Genomic DNA, 12,869 nt, shown 5'->3' with positions numbered 1-12,869 from the left:
AATTTTATCTCTAAGGAGGTTTTTGAGTCATGTTAAAATGAATGAATATTTAAAGATGAAGCAGTGGACAGGGAGCTGCTAAAAACTACACAAATAAAATGAATACTTTACCAGAGGACACATTTGAGTTCGCGAAAAGAAATGTTTGCATCTCAGGGCTAACGCAAATGCTAATTTTGAGGCATAATAAATATGAAACAATGCCACAAACTGAAGCATTCTACAAATAACTGGGTAGTCTTTATTTTAATTACCAATCCATCCATTTTCTTTCATTTATCTGGGGTGGGTCATGGGGGCAGCAGTCTAAGCAGGCACTCCCAGACTTCCCTCACCCCAGACACTTCCTCCAGCTCCTCCGATGGGACCCCAAGGCGTTCCCAGGTCAGCCGAGAGACATAATCCCTCCAGTGTGTTCTAGGTCTTCCCCGGGGCCTCCTTTATTTTTAATTAACTTGCATTTTAAGAGGTTGTTTATTTTACGTTTTCCGATTTTAATAAAAGTGACTGTTAGCTTTGAGACATATCGCGCTAGCTAGCCAACACGATGCTGTGCACAGAGCCTATTGCAGTTTGAACAGAGAAAGAAATAACATAAACAATGCAATGGAAGTGAAAAATAACAAATAACTCTTCATGATAATATTTTTCCTTCTTAAAAAAAAAAAAAAAGAAATTCGACAAATAGTATCTCAGCCCAAGTACCACAGTTTTCCCCCTTCAGTTCAACCAAATATACATCACAGCAACAAAACAAACCAGATAAAAAACACAACCACAAACAAAACTGCAATTCAAGTTTGTCAAAAATGCTTACATCAACGTTCCACCTTCTCGGCACAATAGCTTTACCATCCTTTTTGTCATTTTTCTTCTTTTCAAACATTTACAATAGATTTTCTTCAACATGCCGGTGGGTTTCTTTCACAGTCATTCAAAAGAGCAGTACCATCGCCTTCGTGTTATTGTCGTCAGCTACTATGGTAAGCTAGCTAGGCCCTACTGGAGTCCGTCGGTGACCAGATAAGGGAAGCCATGGTAAGGTGCTAGTTGCTATGGAAACGGCTATCCGGATGGTACAGTTGTTGTTGTTGTTGTTATACTGAAGTTTGAGTCTCCTACCTCACCGTAAGTTCTGTAAGTTTTTCTTGTCGTTTTTGATTTTTTGATATTTTCAGATAAGATGTAGGTGGTGAAAATGCTAACAGGCACAAATGACATAGTAACTTCTCATTCGGACAGATACATGTAGCGTTATAGTGCACCCATACTTTACATGGCGTGAGAAGTGATTTCACATAGAAAGAGTCTAGTACACTGACAGTACACCACTTTGAATGAACGTTTATGTCTTTCTGCTCCCAATAAACGTAAGTATTCCTTTTATTTTCTGTATTTTGAGAAGGCGAAGTCGGTATTGCTGAGTATATCCATGGCTCCTCTCCTAGTCCCCTTCCGCCATGTGCTTCGATAACCTCAGAAATTACAAGAAGAAACGATAACACGATAACATAAAGGTCCTATATGATGTTAAAGAGACTTATTGAGCTTTTGACCACGTATGTTTGCATGTTTGCGTCATCTTTTATGACTGTCAGTGTCTCTTGATCTGAAAACACTCTGTTCCACCTTGTGACATCATCCATACTCTAGAAGAAAAGGCTCCTTCATGTTTTTTTACACCTTCAACATTCTCTTCAAAGCTGAAATTACCTTCAACAAGATGCATCTCAGTTTAGAAGTGGTCAGTTATTGTTTTAAACCTCATTTAAACTACCTCACTCATTAACACAACAGCAGAAAGAAAAGATTTGCTGGCGATGTGTTTTGTACGATCAGGAATCAGGACTGAATTAGACATTATTTAAAAACATTAAGGATTTAAAATATGTCTAGGTGCTCATATCATTCTGAACCGTAGTCTTTTTGTTGCCGATTACGACGTTTTTGTATCTGTAATAACTGAAATCATGGTTTTATTTAGTTAATTTCACAGTCCTAATGTAAAGGTGGTCAAAAATAGTTCAAAAAAGCCTGTATAACACATGATATAGGACCTTTAACAAGATGGCACATTAAAATCTCTTACACAAACAATTGGTTGATTAAATGCTTTATATGTTGCCCCAGAACCCGTCCAGTCCGTGTCTTTCCTTTTTAGATGATTTGACGATGCCCACAGGATGTCAAAGCAGAGCGGAGATGACAACTAAAACTGGCGTTGTACTTCCAGGGATGTGTGTTTTTCATCTAAAAGCTACTTTGATCATACACAAACCAGAACTGTTCGTCATCTGGTTCCTTATGTCTTTAAATTGGGCTTCTTCTTCCTTTTCCGCAGCCTCAAAAATGAACACAAAAAGGCCATTTCGATTCACTTTAGTTCTGTTTGAAGTTTTGTTGCAAGAAACTATGGCAACTAGCCCTAATGAAGTGCGTACAGCCAATCGGATCCATGGAAAAAAAAAGACTTTGAATGATTACTAATTAGATGGGTGGATTTTGAATGTCTATTTTTGTTTTTGTTTCGACTGCGCCATTCTTGCCGTTTAAATGCTTTGTGTGCAGGATCAAACAGGCTGGACTTGTGGCCTGTTTCCACACTCTTGTTTTGACTGACTTAAGCGTATTACACAGTTCTGCTTTTGTCAGTCTCTGCCTTAAGGCTTACAGTTCACACACCCAACACACACGCACATTCACACTATTAGAAAACTTCAATCATTTTGGTCTTCTGGTCCCTCTCTCTCTTTCTTTCTCTCGTCTTTCGTCTTTCTTTTCATCCCCCACGCCCCCTGTCCTGCGCTCAGACGCTGCACCTGCCTCCGCCCCGGGGCGAGTTGGCATGGCGACACCGATGGCGGGGTCGTCGCTAGGAGACGAAGAGAGCGGCGAGGAGGAGCATCGTGACCGTGAGGAGGAGGCGGTCGCGGGACGGGCTGCTGCCGCTCACGCTCTTCTCCAACTTCGGTATGAACGTGTTGTAGTCGTCTGTGAATCAAAGCAGAGAAGGATTAGTGAAAATAAATAGGTCAAGCCGAGGTCAAAGTTTATTTCTGTAGACCTAGAACAGTTAAAAAGTGCATAATATTTTTGACTGAATATAAGTAAAACACAAGATATTGGGCAAGATATTATAAAATCAGTAAATAAATGACATAACTTAAAAAATAACTATGGAAAATCAGCTTGTTTTAAAAGTAAATTAATTAATGAAAAACAAGTAGATTCAAGTTGTAGATAAACTTTTAGGGCCAAAAACAACTCAAAATTCTTTTTAGCGTAAAAAAAAAAGACCAAAATATGATGACATTATTTAACAATCTGAATATATATATATGTATAATTATGCAAATGTATAAAAACACATACAATTGTTGCTATTTTTATTGGTTAGAATAAAAAAAAAGGTTGCCAATCAGTTTGTTTTAGTACATTTGAATAGACATGGCAAAAATATCTTTAACATTGTCAGATATGGTCAAAGTCAGTCTTATTGTTAATTCTACCATGTTATAAGAGTTGAAATCGTTAGCAAAAGACAGAATTTAATTTTTCTTTTGCTATGGATCATACTTGGACGACTGAGGGATTACACAGACAGCTGAAATCCTGTCACTGTCACACTTGTGATGCAACAATAGTAAAGTAAACTCCAACCACAGTCAACATTACGATTCTGATCCAATCCACCGTTCACTTTGTAGTCATACCTTGTACGATCATTTGGTATTTTGATATGTCAGGTCTGATTTAAGTTCTCCTGTATAAACAATGCCACAGTGCTGCCCTGTAAACTGCTCTAATTGTGCTGATAAAGTGACACATTCTCCGTCTGACACCCCCTCTCACACACACTGTGCTCTGTTACTCCCACTATGAGCCTGTGCATCTGCTGTGGGTCCAAAATAACTCTAGTTAATGTGTAATTCAAATGAAAAAAACACTTATGAGACAGTACCTCACAACACGCGCACCTAAGCACGCCCAAACTCTGACTCCAGAAATGACTAAGAGGCATGAACTCACTGGCCCATTACAATCCACTGTCTGCAGGGCATCTGGGTTAAAACAGGTGGTAGAGGACTCACGCAGCAGTGTTCATTTAAAGGTCTGCAATGTAACCTTTTTGGTGGGGGTAAGCCAACTAATTTCCTGGAATGTTGCACTGTATTATATATAGCATTTATTCATTTTCATGTTCATGTTTGTACGAAATATCGTGAAAAACCTGCATTGTAACTGTGAGTGGACTCGCCTTTCCACAGATCTGCCCTTTAACCAGGCCTAACGGTGTTGCATGCTTGTCTCCATGGAGATACACATGTTTAAATGCCATTGTGTAGTAAACTGGACAGGTGTTTTGTCTCATTCACACATGTTTAACACACAAACTGCATATATAGGCTGAGTTCTTCTCTTAAAAAGAAAACACTCTGCTCCACCTTGTGATGTCATCATGTGGTAATACAGGAAGTGCCACTGTGTTTTTAAACTCCACACACCTTCACTAGAATTATTTGAATAATTTCAGCCCTGGAATCGCCAATCTCTACTAAACTAAAGGTAAAAGGTCGCTGTTAACTTGAAAACTACTACTACTACATGACATCATAAGGTGGAACAGAGCATTTTGAGCTTTGGAGGTGTAGACAGATTCATAATGCAAGATTAATTAAACATGTGAATGAAACAGAAGACAACTCAAGTATGTTTGATGAGTTAACAGTATTATATCATGGCTAAGAGTCAATTATGCCTTTTAAATACTTGTAGTCTTTGTAATTTGATAATTTCCTCGATAAAACTACTCTTAGAAGTAGAATTAGATCTAAAAAAGTTAGTTGCGTGAGGGAAACACATTGCTCCGCAGCGCTGGTTAAAGGGGGTTAATCTATGCTAGCCTGTATCTCAGTGGGGCACGAGCAGCTGCTGGCGGGTCACACTGCAGCCTAATATCTGTCTGACACCTGGTTTTAAAGATGCTCTGAGCTGCTCCTCCATAGCTCTTCTAATGAGGTCCGAGCTGCAGGTTAAACGCTTTGACCGCTGTGTAACTGAAACTGCACACGGAGGCCAGGACACTGCTGACGCACACACACAAACACACACACAGCAGACGGGACAAAATCTGGTACAACTGGTTATAGCGCGTGGCTCTGACCTAATGGGGCTATTACAAGTCTGCACACAGAGATGTGCTGTCACGAACTGTCAAACAAACACCATCACACACATAAAAACAAGTTATAGAGTGAGCGCTGTGCTGTGTGTGAATCTCTATATTTAACACAACAATAGATGATTATAGTGAGGATGAAGACTTATTGTGTACAAACTTAAATAGCCTGTATTTATCTAACACTGCTGAATATACACCTACAACTTAATGTGTTGTGTAAGTGTTTCCCAACTCAGAGGCTGGCATGGAAGGGAGTTATGTAAATATATCAAAACATACTGAATTATTCATTATTAGTAAGTTATTAATGAAAAAATCAATTCAACATTAGCAAACCATTACTTGTTACTACTTTAAAACTACCTTCAAGTTACTACATTCATTTTAACCACCGCCTCTTGTGTTTTTGTCTGTCTTGAACCATGAAAGAAAGTTTGTACACAATTCGTACTCAAAGTCATGCAAAGTGCTTTACAGAATAAGAACGAAAAAAAAAAGAAAATCAAAATATAAAGAAATCTAGACAAAAATAATCATCAGAAAATCCAACATTAAAACAGAAGAGTGCAGAATAAAACCCTTTCAGTCACAGGTACAGCTAAACAGAACCTTTTGGATTTAAACACTGTCAAAGTAGAGGCCTGTCCCTGTCCAAAACTGAAACTGGGAATCAGCAGAGGGCCAGTCCCTGAGGTCCTCACAATGAGGTTCACATGGCACTAACATGTGGGAGATGTACTTTGGTGCTGGTCCATGGAGAGACTTGTTCACAAACAGAGCTGCTTAAAAGTCTTTTCTCTGAGCCACAGGACACATGCGCTTGTACTTCCTGGTTCGAGTTAGGACCTGAGCAGCAGTGTTCTGGATGTACTGCAGCTGTTTTAACTCTTAAATTTAGTGTGTTGTGTAAGAGTTTCCCAACTGATAGACCAACATGGAAGGGAGTTGTGTAAATATGTCAAAATGTACAGTGTTATTTATTATTAGTAAGAGAACATCAATTGCATATTCAAACTGCTTTAAAAGTGCCTCCAAACAACCACATCCATTTAAACTGCTCTTAAAATGCCTCTTGTGTTTTTGTCTTGAACTGTGTGTCATGAAAAGCACTAAACAAGTGTTATGTATCATTATACAGTACAGAATGGTAAATTTGTTATTTTTCCTTCCTCTGATGCACAACAGCCACTGCTTTATTACAGCTAAAAGAATGTAACCTTTCAAACAACTTTCTGAAATGATAAGACTGTTATTGTACAGGCCTGTTTTTGCTGTATGTGCTGCAAGGTGATTCTTACAGTTCTGCTTTTTTATTTAGGGCATCGTAAATATCTTAAAAAATATAGTCTGGTTAACTTTACTTTATTGTCGCCATGAAGACGTCTGTCCTCTGCATTTGCCTGCACAGGAGCAGTGGGCAGGGGACCCATATCCTGATGTTGAGCTAGACTTGGTCAAGACTCCCTTAGCTGGAGAATCTTTCCTACTGTGCATGTTTTGGGTATGATCTTTAGACGCTGGCCACATTCATGCTTTCAAGTGTGTCATTTTGGCAGTACCGGTGGTGTAAATGATGAAATCTTTAATGATGATGAAATGATGAAACCTCAGTATGAGCAATGAACATACTGTGTGCCATATATAATTTTACATTGAATGTGTTATATTCGCAGTTTCACCAATGTCATTATATCAATCAGATGTTCCCATATGCCCACAGGATGAGGTCCAATCACCCAAGTGTCTTTAACCAACCTAGATATACACTTTAGAACACTGGACATTTCTGCATCTCTGTACTGATCTTCTGAATCTGGATATTATGGACCTCTTGTCTGTCCATTTGTTTTGTGTTTTTAGTTTTCTTTTATAAGAAAATAAGGAGAGTGTAAAGACTGATGATGCTGCAGACTAGGAGATTATGGACAAGTCAGGTTAATTACTTTTGTATAGGGTGATATTACAACAGCAGTCACCTCACAAGGCTTCAGATAATGCTTTACTTAACCAAGAGAAGAGTAAACTAAAATATATAAGTGAGCTGAAGGACCGTATTCGCCAATTGGCCTTTTTGCAGCTGCTGTGTGTTGAAAATCTCATGTCTCTGCCCAGTGTGTAGTTATTAAATGAGCCAAATTGGTAAAATTGTGAGACTACGGTACTAAAATAACTGTACAGGCCAAGTTAAAGGTCAGATCTCTGGAGTGGCAAGCCCTAATGTCCAAGCCAACACACCGCAGCTTCAAAATTGCAAGACAGGATCATTTTGTAAAACAGATCTCTACAGGTAGCATCTTGTTTATTTCAGTTCGTCTCTGCAGTATTTGACCATTTAAAAGCCATTATAAGAAATAAAGTGGCAGAAATTCTAGACAATCGTGAAAATGACTGCACTTACGGTCCGCTGTAACTCTACGCCTCAGTCGCACGCAGGACTGATGATCGCTACAATAAAAGCCACTTAAGAAAAGATTGTGATTCCTGCTCTATAATGTCCAGAGCTGACGGTAAAGCTGCAGAAACCCGATCACACGCAAAATGAATGTTCTCCCACTGCAGCTAATCACAAGCTAACGCAAGCCCATCTGCGGTGTACATGTGCGAAGTGTAAGCTAATACTAGAGCTATATTCACAAAAGGACCACTGTTGAACTAAAGACACTGCTTTGGTCTGAGTGGTTAGGTTAAAAAAAAGTGAGTTATAATTAAAAGTTTCAGACAAAATTGTAAGTTTAATCAGAAAAAATCAGAAAGGCTGCATTTATAAAGTATATGTCACATGCAAACGACAAGAAACCCAGTCACCACAAGGTCCTATATAGTAATTACGTGCTGATTAAAATGTATACATCGCTGTTAAACTCATTTTCTGTCAGTTTAATCCTTTAATTCCTCGTAAGTGTGTCTGCTTATGTTGATTTTCCTCTGCACGTTTTAAAACTCAGCACTGCTAAAACCTGTCATCCTGCCGTATAAGCTCTTTAAAGGTCCACCATGGTGCTGCCCGATTGTCGCCATGGAGATGTGATTACTACTATGACATTAAACGAACCTATATTGGGTTTTTTAAAATAATAACTGGTGTCTTTATTGCTCCAAAAACCTTGAAAAAATATGCATTCCTATAGTGTGTTGACTCGCCAATCCACAGATCTGACCTCTAGCTTGGCCTGGTCGCGTCACCTGCTTGCCTCCAGATAGATAGAGAGATGGAGAAGTTAATGCTGTTCTGTGGAATATTCCAAGCAAAGCAATTGACCTTATTTTTTGTATTGGTAAAGCGAGAATCTGTTTCATTTCAATGTGAATTTGGGGAAAGTTTTGCCGCTAAAATATGACGTAAAGTAGGTTTATTTGGGTAAAACGCTTTATGTTCATGTCCCTGGGAGGCTTTAAAACAGCTCCGTAGTCCGTTTAGAACTTCTTTACTGTCAAGATCTGCAGCCTCACGCAAAATAATACACAAAACTTCAAGAGTAAGGTGAATAGAAATAGTCTACAGAAATAAGCAGGTATCACACTTACACATTTATCATGAAAAGCCAAAGTTATTGTCAAACTCCAACCCCAGATTCAGATCTCACTTTGTCCATAAAGCCCCCACCATTAAGAAACAATACAAATCGTGTAAAGCGTGTACATACCTTCTGTAGTATCCTAATTAGTCTTTTAAATGTGTGTGTACGCTCTGACCGCACGCTTCTGTTCATTTCACATATCCCTGCAGGTTTCCTCGCTCCCTCAAACCACATGGGACTTCCTATTAATTTAATTGGTAACACGGCACTGCAGGTAAGAGGGACCCAGAGGAGCAGAGTCATTTGTGTTGTGTTATTGCTACTGTAATTCACCCAATATTATCCCAGGATCCCAAAGCGTTTAACACAAAATGACTGCACTCCTGTATTCTGATCCTGTCTTTTTCAGGTGGACATTTATTCACCGCAGCTGCCCGCTCTTATCTCCAGGTGTCACTTTTCTTCAACATCGAGTCATTATTACGTAGGCTTCATCGTTTCAGCGCTCCAGTCGCCTATACAGGTATTAAACTCCAAAGCAAACAGACAAAATCCTACAAATACAGCAACTAGGTTTTATTCCTCAGTCGAAACAATGAGCTTTACTGACAATTGCACTATTTCAAACTATAAAAACATCAAAACGAATGAAACGAAGACTAAACAGACTAAAAAAAGCAAACATGTTTATATAGACTGTCTCCATTTTACTAGAACTGCTTCAGGAATACATTTCAATTACTCACTTTAGCACACGTAATGATAAAACCACAATGTTTGATGAGGTTAGAGTTACAAAAAGCACTCAGAACTTTTCATAATTTGATCAGGAATCGATTAGCATGAAAACAAATTCGATTATAGATGTTAATGTTACGATTTCAACCAGGTCTTTTAGATGCATTTGTAACTGAATTCAAACACGTTCAACATTTCACACTAATAAAAAACTACATTTTTTGGGTTCGCTTTTGTCATTTTCACGGTAAAATAAAGTTTCATTTGTGTAGGATGTTTTAGACGCAGAAGCAGCAGTGCAGTTGAGGTTTTAAAAGTCATTTTCTTTTGTTTATATCGACCTTCTCCATTTGACTAGAACTGTTTTAGCCATAGTTTCAATTATTCATTTTAGCACATGCGATAAGAAAAGCAAAGTGTTTCATTAGAGCGATATTCACAAAGGGACGACTGTTGAACCAGAGACGCAGCTTTGGTCTGAGCGGTCAGGTTAAAGACGACGGTTATAATTAAACGTGTCAGACAAAATTATAAGTTTAACTGGAATGAAAGTGAAATTGGAATTGGAATTGTTCAAACTGGAAATCAGAAAGGCTGCATTTATAAAGGAAATGTCATACGCAACAAGATAATAAGAAATCCAATCACCACAGGGTCTTATCTAGTAATTAAGTGCTAATTAAAATGTATACACCCTGGTTAATTAATTTTCTGTCAGTTTAATCCTTAATTCAATTTAAATACCTTGTAAAAATATGCATTCCTACAGTGACACTTAAGAAAACCAGTGTTTCATTAGGTGAGTGTTACAAAAAGCACCCGGAGCCGCTCATAATTAGATCAGAAATCGATTAGCCTCAAAACTAATTCAATCACAGATGTTATCCTAATAGAAACGTTACTATCTACAAAAAAAATAAATAAAAAGTGGAGGCAAACTCAATTTCACACATCAAAAGGTGAATAAACCGCATTTGAGTAGTTTTCCCCTTCACTGCTTCTGTCCTCCAGCGCCAGGAGTAAAATGGGAGGATGAGGCAGGCATAGGGAGAGAAGAGAAGAGAGGATGATAGAAGGATGACAGAGGAAAACTCATTTGACCTGGGGCTATTTGCAGCTCACAGCCGTTCTGATGACTTCCCTTATGACGCTTGCAAAAACTGACAAATTTATTGCCCACAATGCATTGCTCCTACACAGATTAACAGCGCCGTATTTTACCGGTCGGTGTGTGAAAGCTCCCCCGCCTGACTGTAGCTAATGCCAGCCCTCACCGTCATGCTAGCAGGTATTTTTAATGTTTTTTAGTTGATGTCAAGATTTTTCCCCCAAAATTCCCTAAATTTTCCACAGTTTCAGCAGCAGCAGTAAATGCAGTATGATTTAGGTGATATATAATCCTGACAGAAGCAACAACACAGCACAAAACCATTACATGTCTGAAAAAAGTGCTGTTTTTCTCTTATTTCATTAATTTATTTATTTTATTTAAATGACTAAAGACCTTTAGTATTCTAATATAGGGCTATTTATTGTTCCAGCTCTTTCCATAACGTCTAGGTACATTTATGAATCATTATCAATATTTGTATTTTATAACCTTATTTTTTTAAATGATTGAATAAATAAGTCATCTTTATTGTCTAAAATTCTAAATAGTCTCAATTTTATTTACATTTATCTTGGCAAATTGTCACAAAACTATTGAAGAATTTCACCTTTTCTGGTTTTTGTTTTTTCAGGACTTTTTCACATCCAAAAGAGATATTTTAATCATATTTTGTTACATAAATATAGATATAAAAATAATATTTTGTATACAACTGTTAAGATAGAAGATAAGATACAATACCTTTATTTGTCCTACAGTGGGGAAATTACAGTGCTGCAACACAAAGTTCAAAAACAGTAGGAGAATAAGAATTGTTAATCACTATGATAATGATGCCAATTTTTCATGAACTCCATGGATATATATTGCAAGACAAGGCCATTCTCAGGATATATGGTATGTGGTCCTGTCTCATCCCAAATCCAGGCCCTGAGACTGTACATGAGCCATAAGGAGAAGACTGAGGACTAGATCCAAGACCCATAAGTTCATCAACGATCAGGCCCCAACAGATGACGAGCTCAATGCACGTCTCAGAAAGTGGAGCGCAGAGGAAGACATGCTGGAGGAACTATCATGGGAGGACAAGCTCCTGCATGGGACGTACCACCAGAAATCCTATCAATGGCTTGAGAGAGCTGGACTGAAGGACAGAGGCATCATCCTGACTGCACAGGAGCAGATCTTGAGCACCAGAGCGATAGACGCCCAGATCTACCACACCAGACAAGACCCAATGTGTAGGCTGTGCAAAGAGGCCCCTGAGACAATCCAGCACAGAACTGCACGGTGTAAAATACTGGCGGGGAAAGCAGACATGCAGCGGCATAACCAAGTGTTGGGCATAATGTACAGAAACATCTGTGCAGAGTACGGACTGGAGACCCCAAGATCAAGGTGGGAAATAGGTGAATCATCGAGCCAAGATCCTGTGGGACTTCCAGATACAGACAGACAGAATGGTGATGGACGGACATTGTGGTGGTGGATAAACAACAGAGCAAAATTGTTGTGCTGGACACTGCAGTACCAAGTGATGGGAACATCAGGAAAAAGGAACAAGAGAAGCTACAAAAATACCAGGGGCTCAAAGAAGAGCTGGAAGGTGAAGGCATCAGATCTCTCAGCCCAGAAAAGTGCAGTACTAGGAACAGCACAGATACTGCACAGAACCCTCCCAGACCACTGCTACAGGACCTGAGCTCGGAAAAAAGGTGAGACCACCCACGGAGTGTGAAGAAGATATCCAAGTGCAAAGTCACAAAACTGAGTCTAGCTAGAATGTCCCTGCTAAAAGGCGTATGTATCCCTGTGGTTATACAGAGATTAACCTCCTTGTTGTTCCCCATCTCAACATTACAAAAAGAGATTTTGTCTTTATCTAATTTGGTGAAAGTCCCAAAACTTGGTGTTGTGGTCTTTAGCGAGTGGAAGTGTGCAGTCTGAATATGCATGAGTTCAGTGGGACGTGCAGCCTGCCAGGCCAGCTGGTGCTGTGGAGTTAACACAGTGTCTCTGTAGATGTCACTTCTGATGTCCTTTTAAACAGGTCAGTGGGGCTCTCACTCAGCAGTGGACAATGGCGGCATTAAATGAACAAATACACAAAACATATCTGGTATCACCAGTATGTTTTAAAATCCAAATCTGCATGAAAGTTGAAGGCTTCTTTTCATGTTTGGTTTAAAACTTAAAAGCTGAAGTAGAAATAAACAGTATAAGAAAATCACAAACATAATGATGCTGCTCATTTTAGAAAATACATTAAACAAATTTAGTCTTTTTAAATCAAGTTAAAATGATAAAGGTGGACTGTGTA

General features: G+C 38.8%; 1 protein-coding gene across 1 annotated transcript in view; it reads right to left on the bottom strand.

Moving 5' to 3' along the window:
• Window positions 1–635: 635 nt before the first annotated feature.
• Window positions 636–12,869, bottom strand: part of efna3b (ephrin-A3b) — a 98,915-nt gene continuing 86,681 nt past the window's right edge. The window contains exon 6 of the mRNA XM_033981306.2: window positions 636–2,991. Within this exon, the coding sequence (XP_033837197.1) occupies window positions 2,873–2,991 (119 nt within the window). The 3' untranslated portion in view covers window positions 636–2,872. The remainder of the gene's footprint in view (window positions 2,992–12,869) is intronic.

The sequence above is a fragment of the Periophthalmus magnuspinnatus genome, chromosome 16 (assembly GCF_009829125.3).
Source record: "Periophthalmus magnuspinnatus isolate fPerMag1 chromosome 16, fPerMag1.2.pri, whole genome shotgun sequence".
NCBI classification, from domain to species: domain Eukaryota; kingdom Metazoa; phylum Chordata; class Actinopteri; order Gobiiformes; family Gobiidae; genus Periophthalmus; species Periophthalmus magnuspinnatus.
Note: the sequence above shows the minus strand (reverse complement) of the source record. Positions and strands in the feature narration are given on the sequence as shown.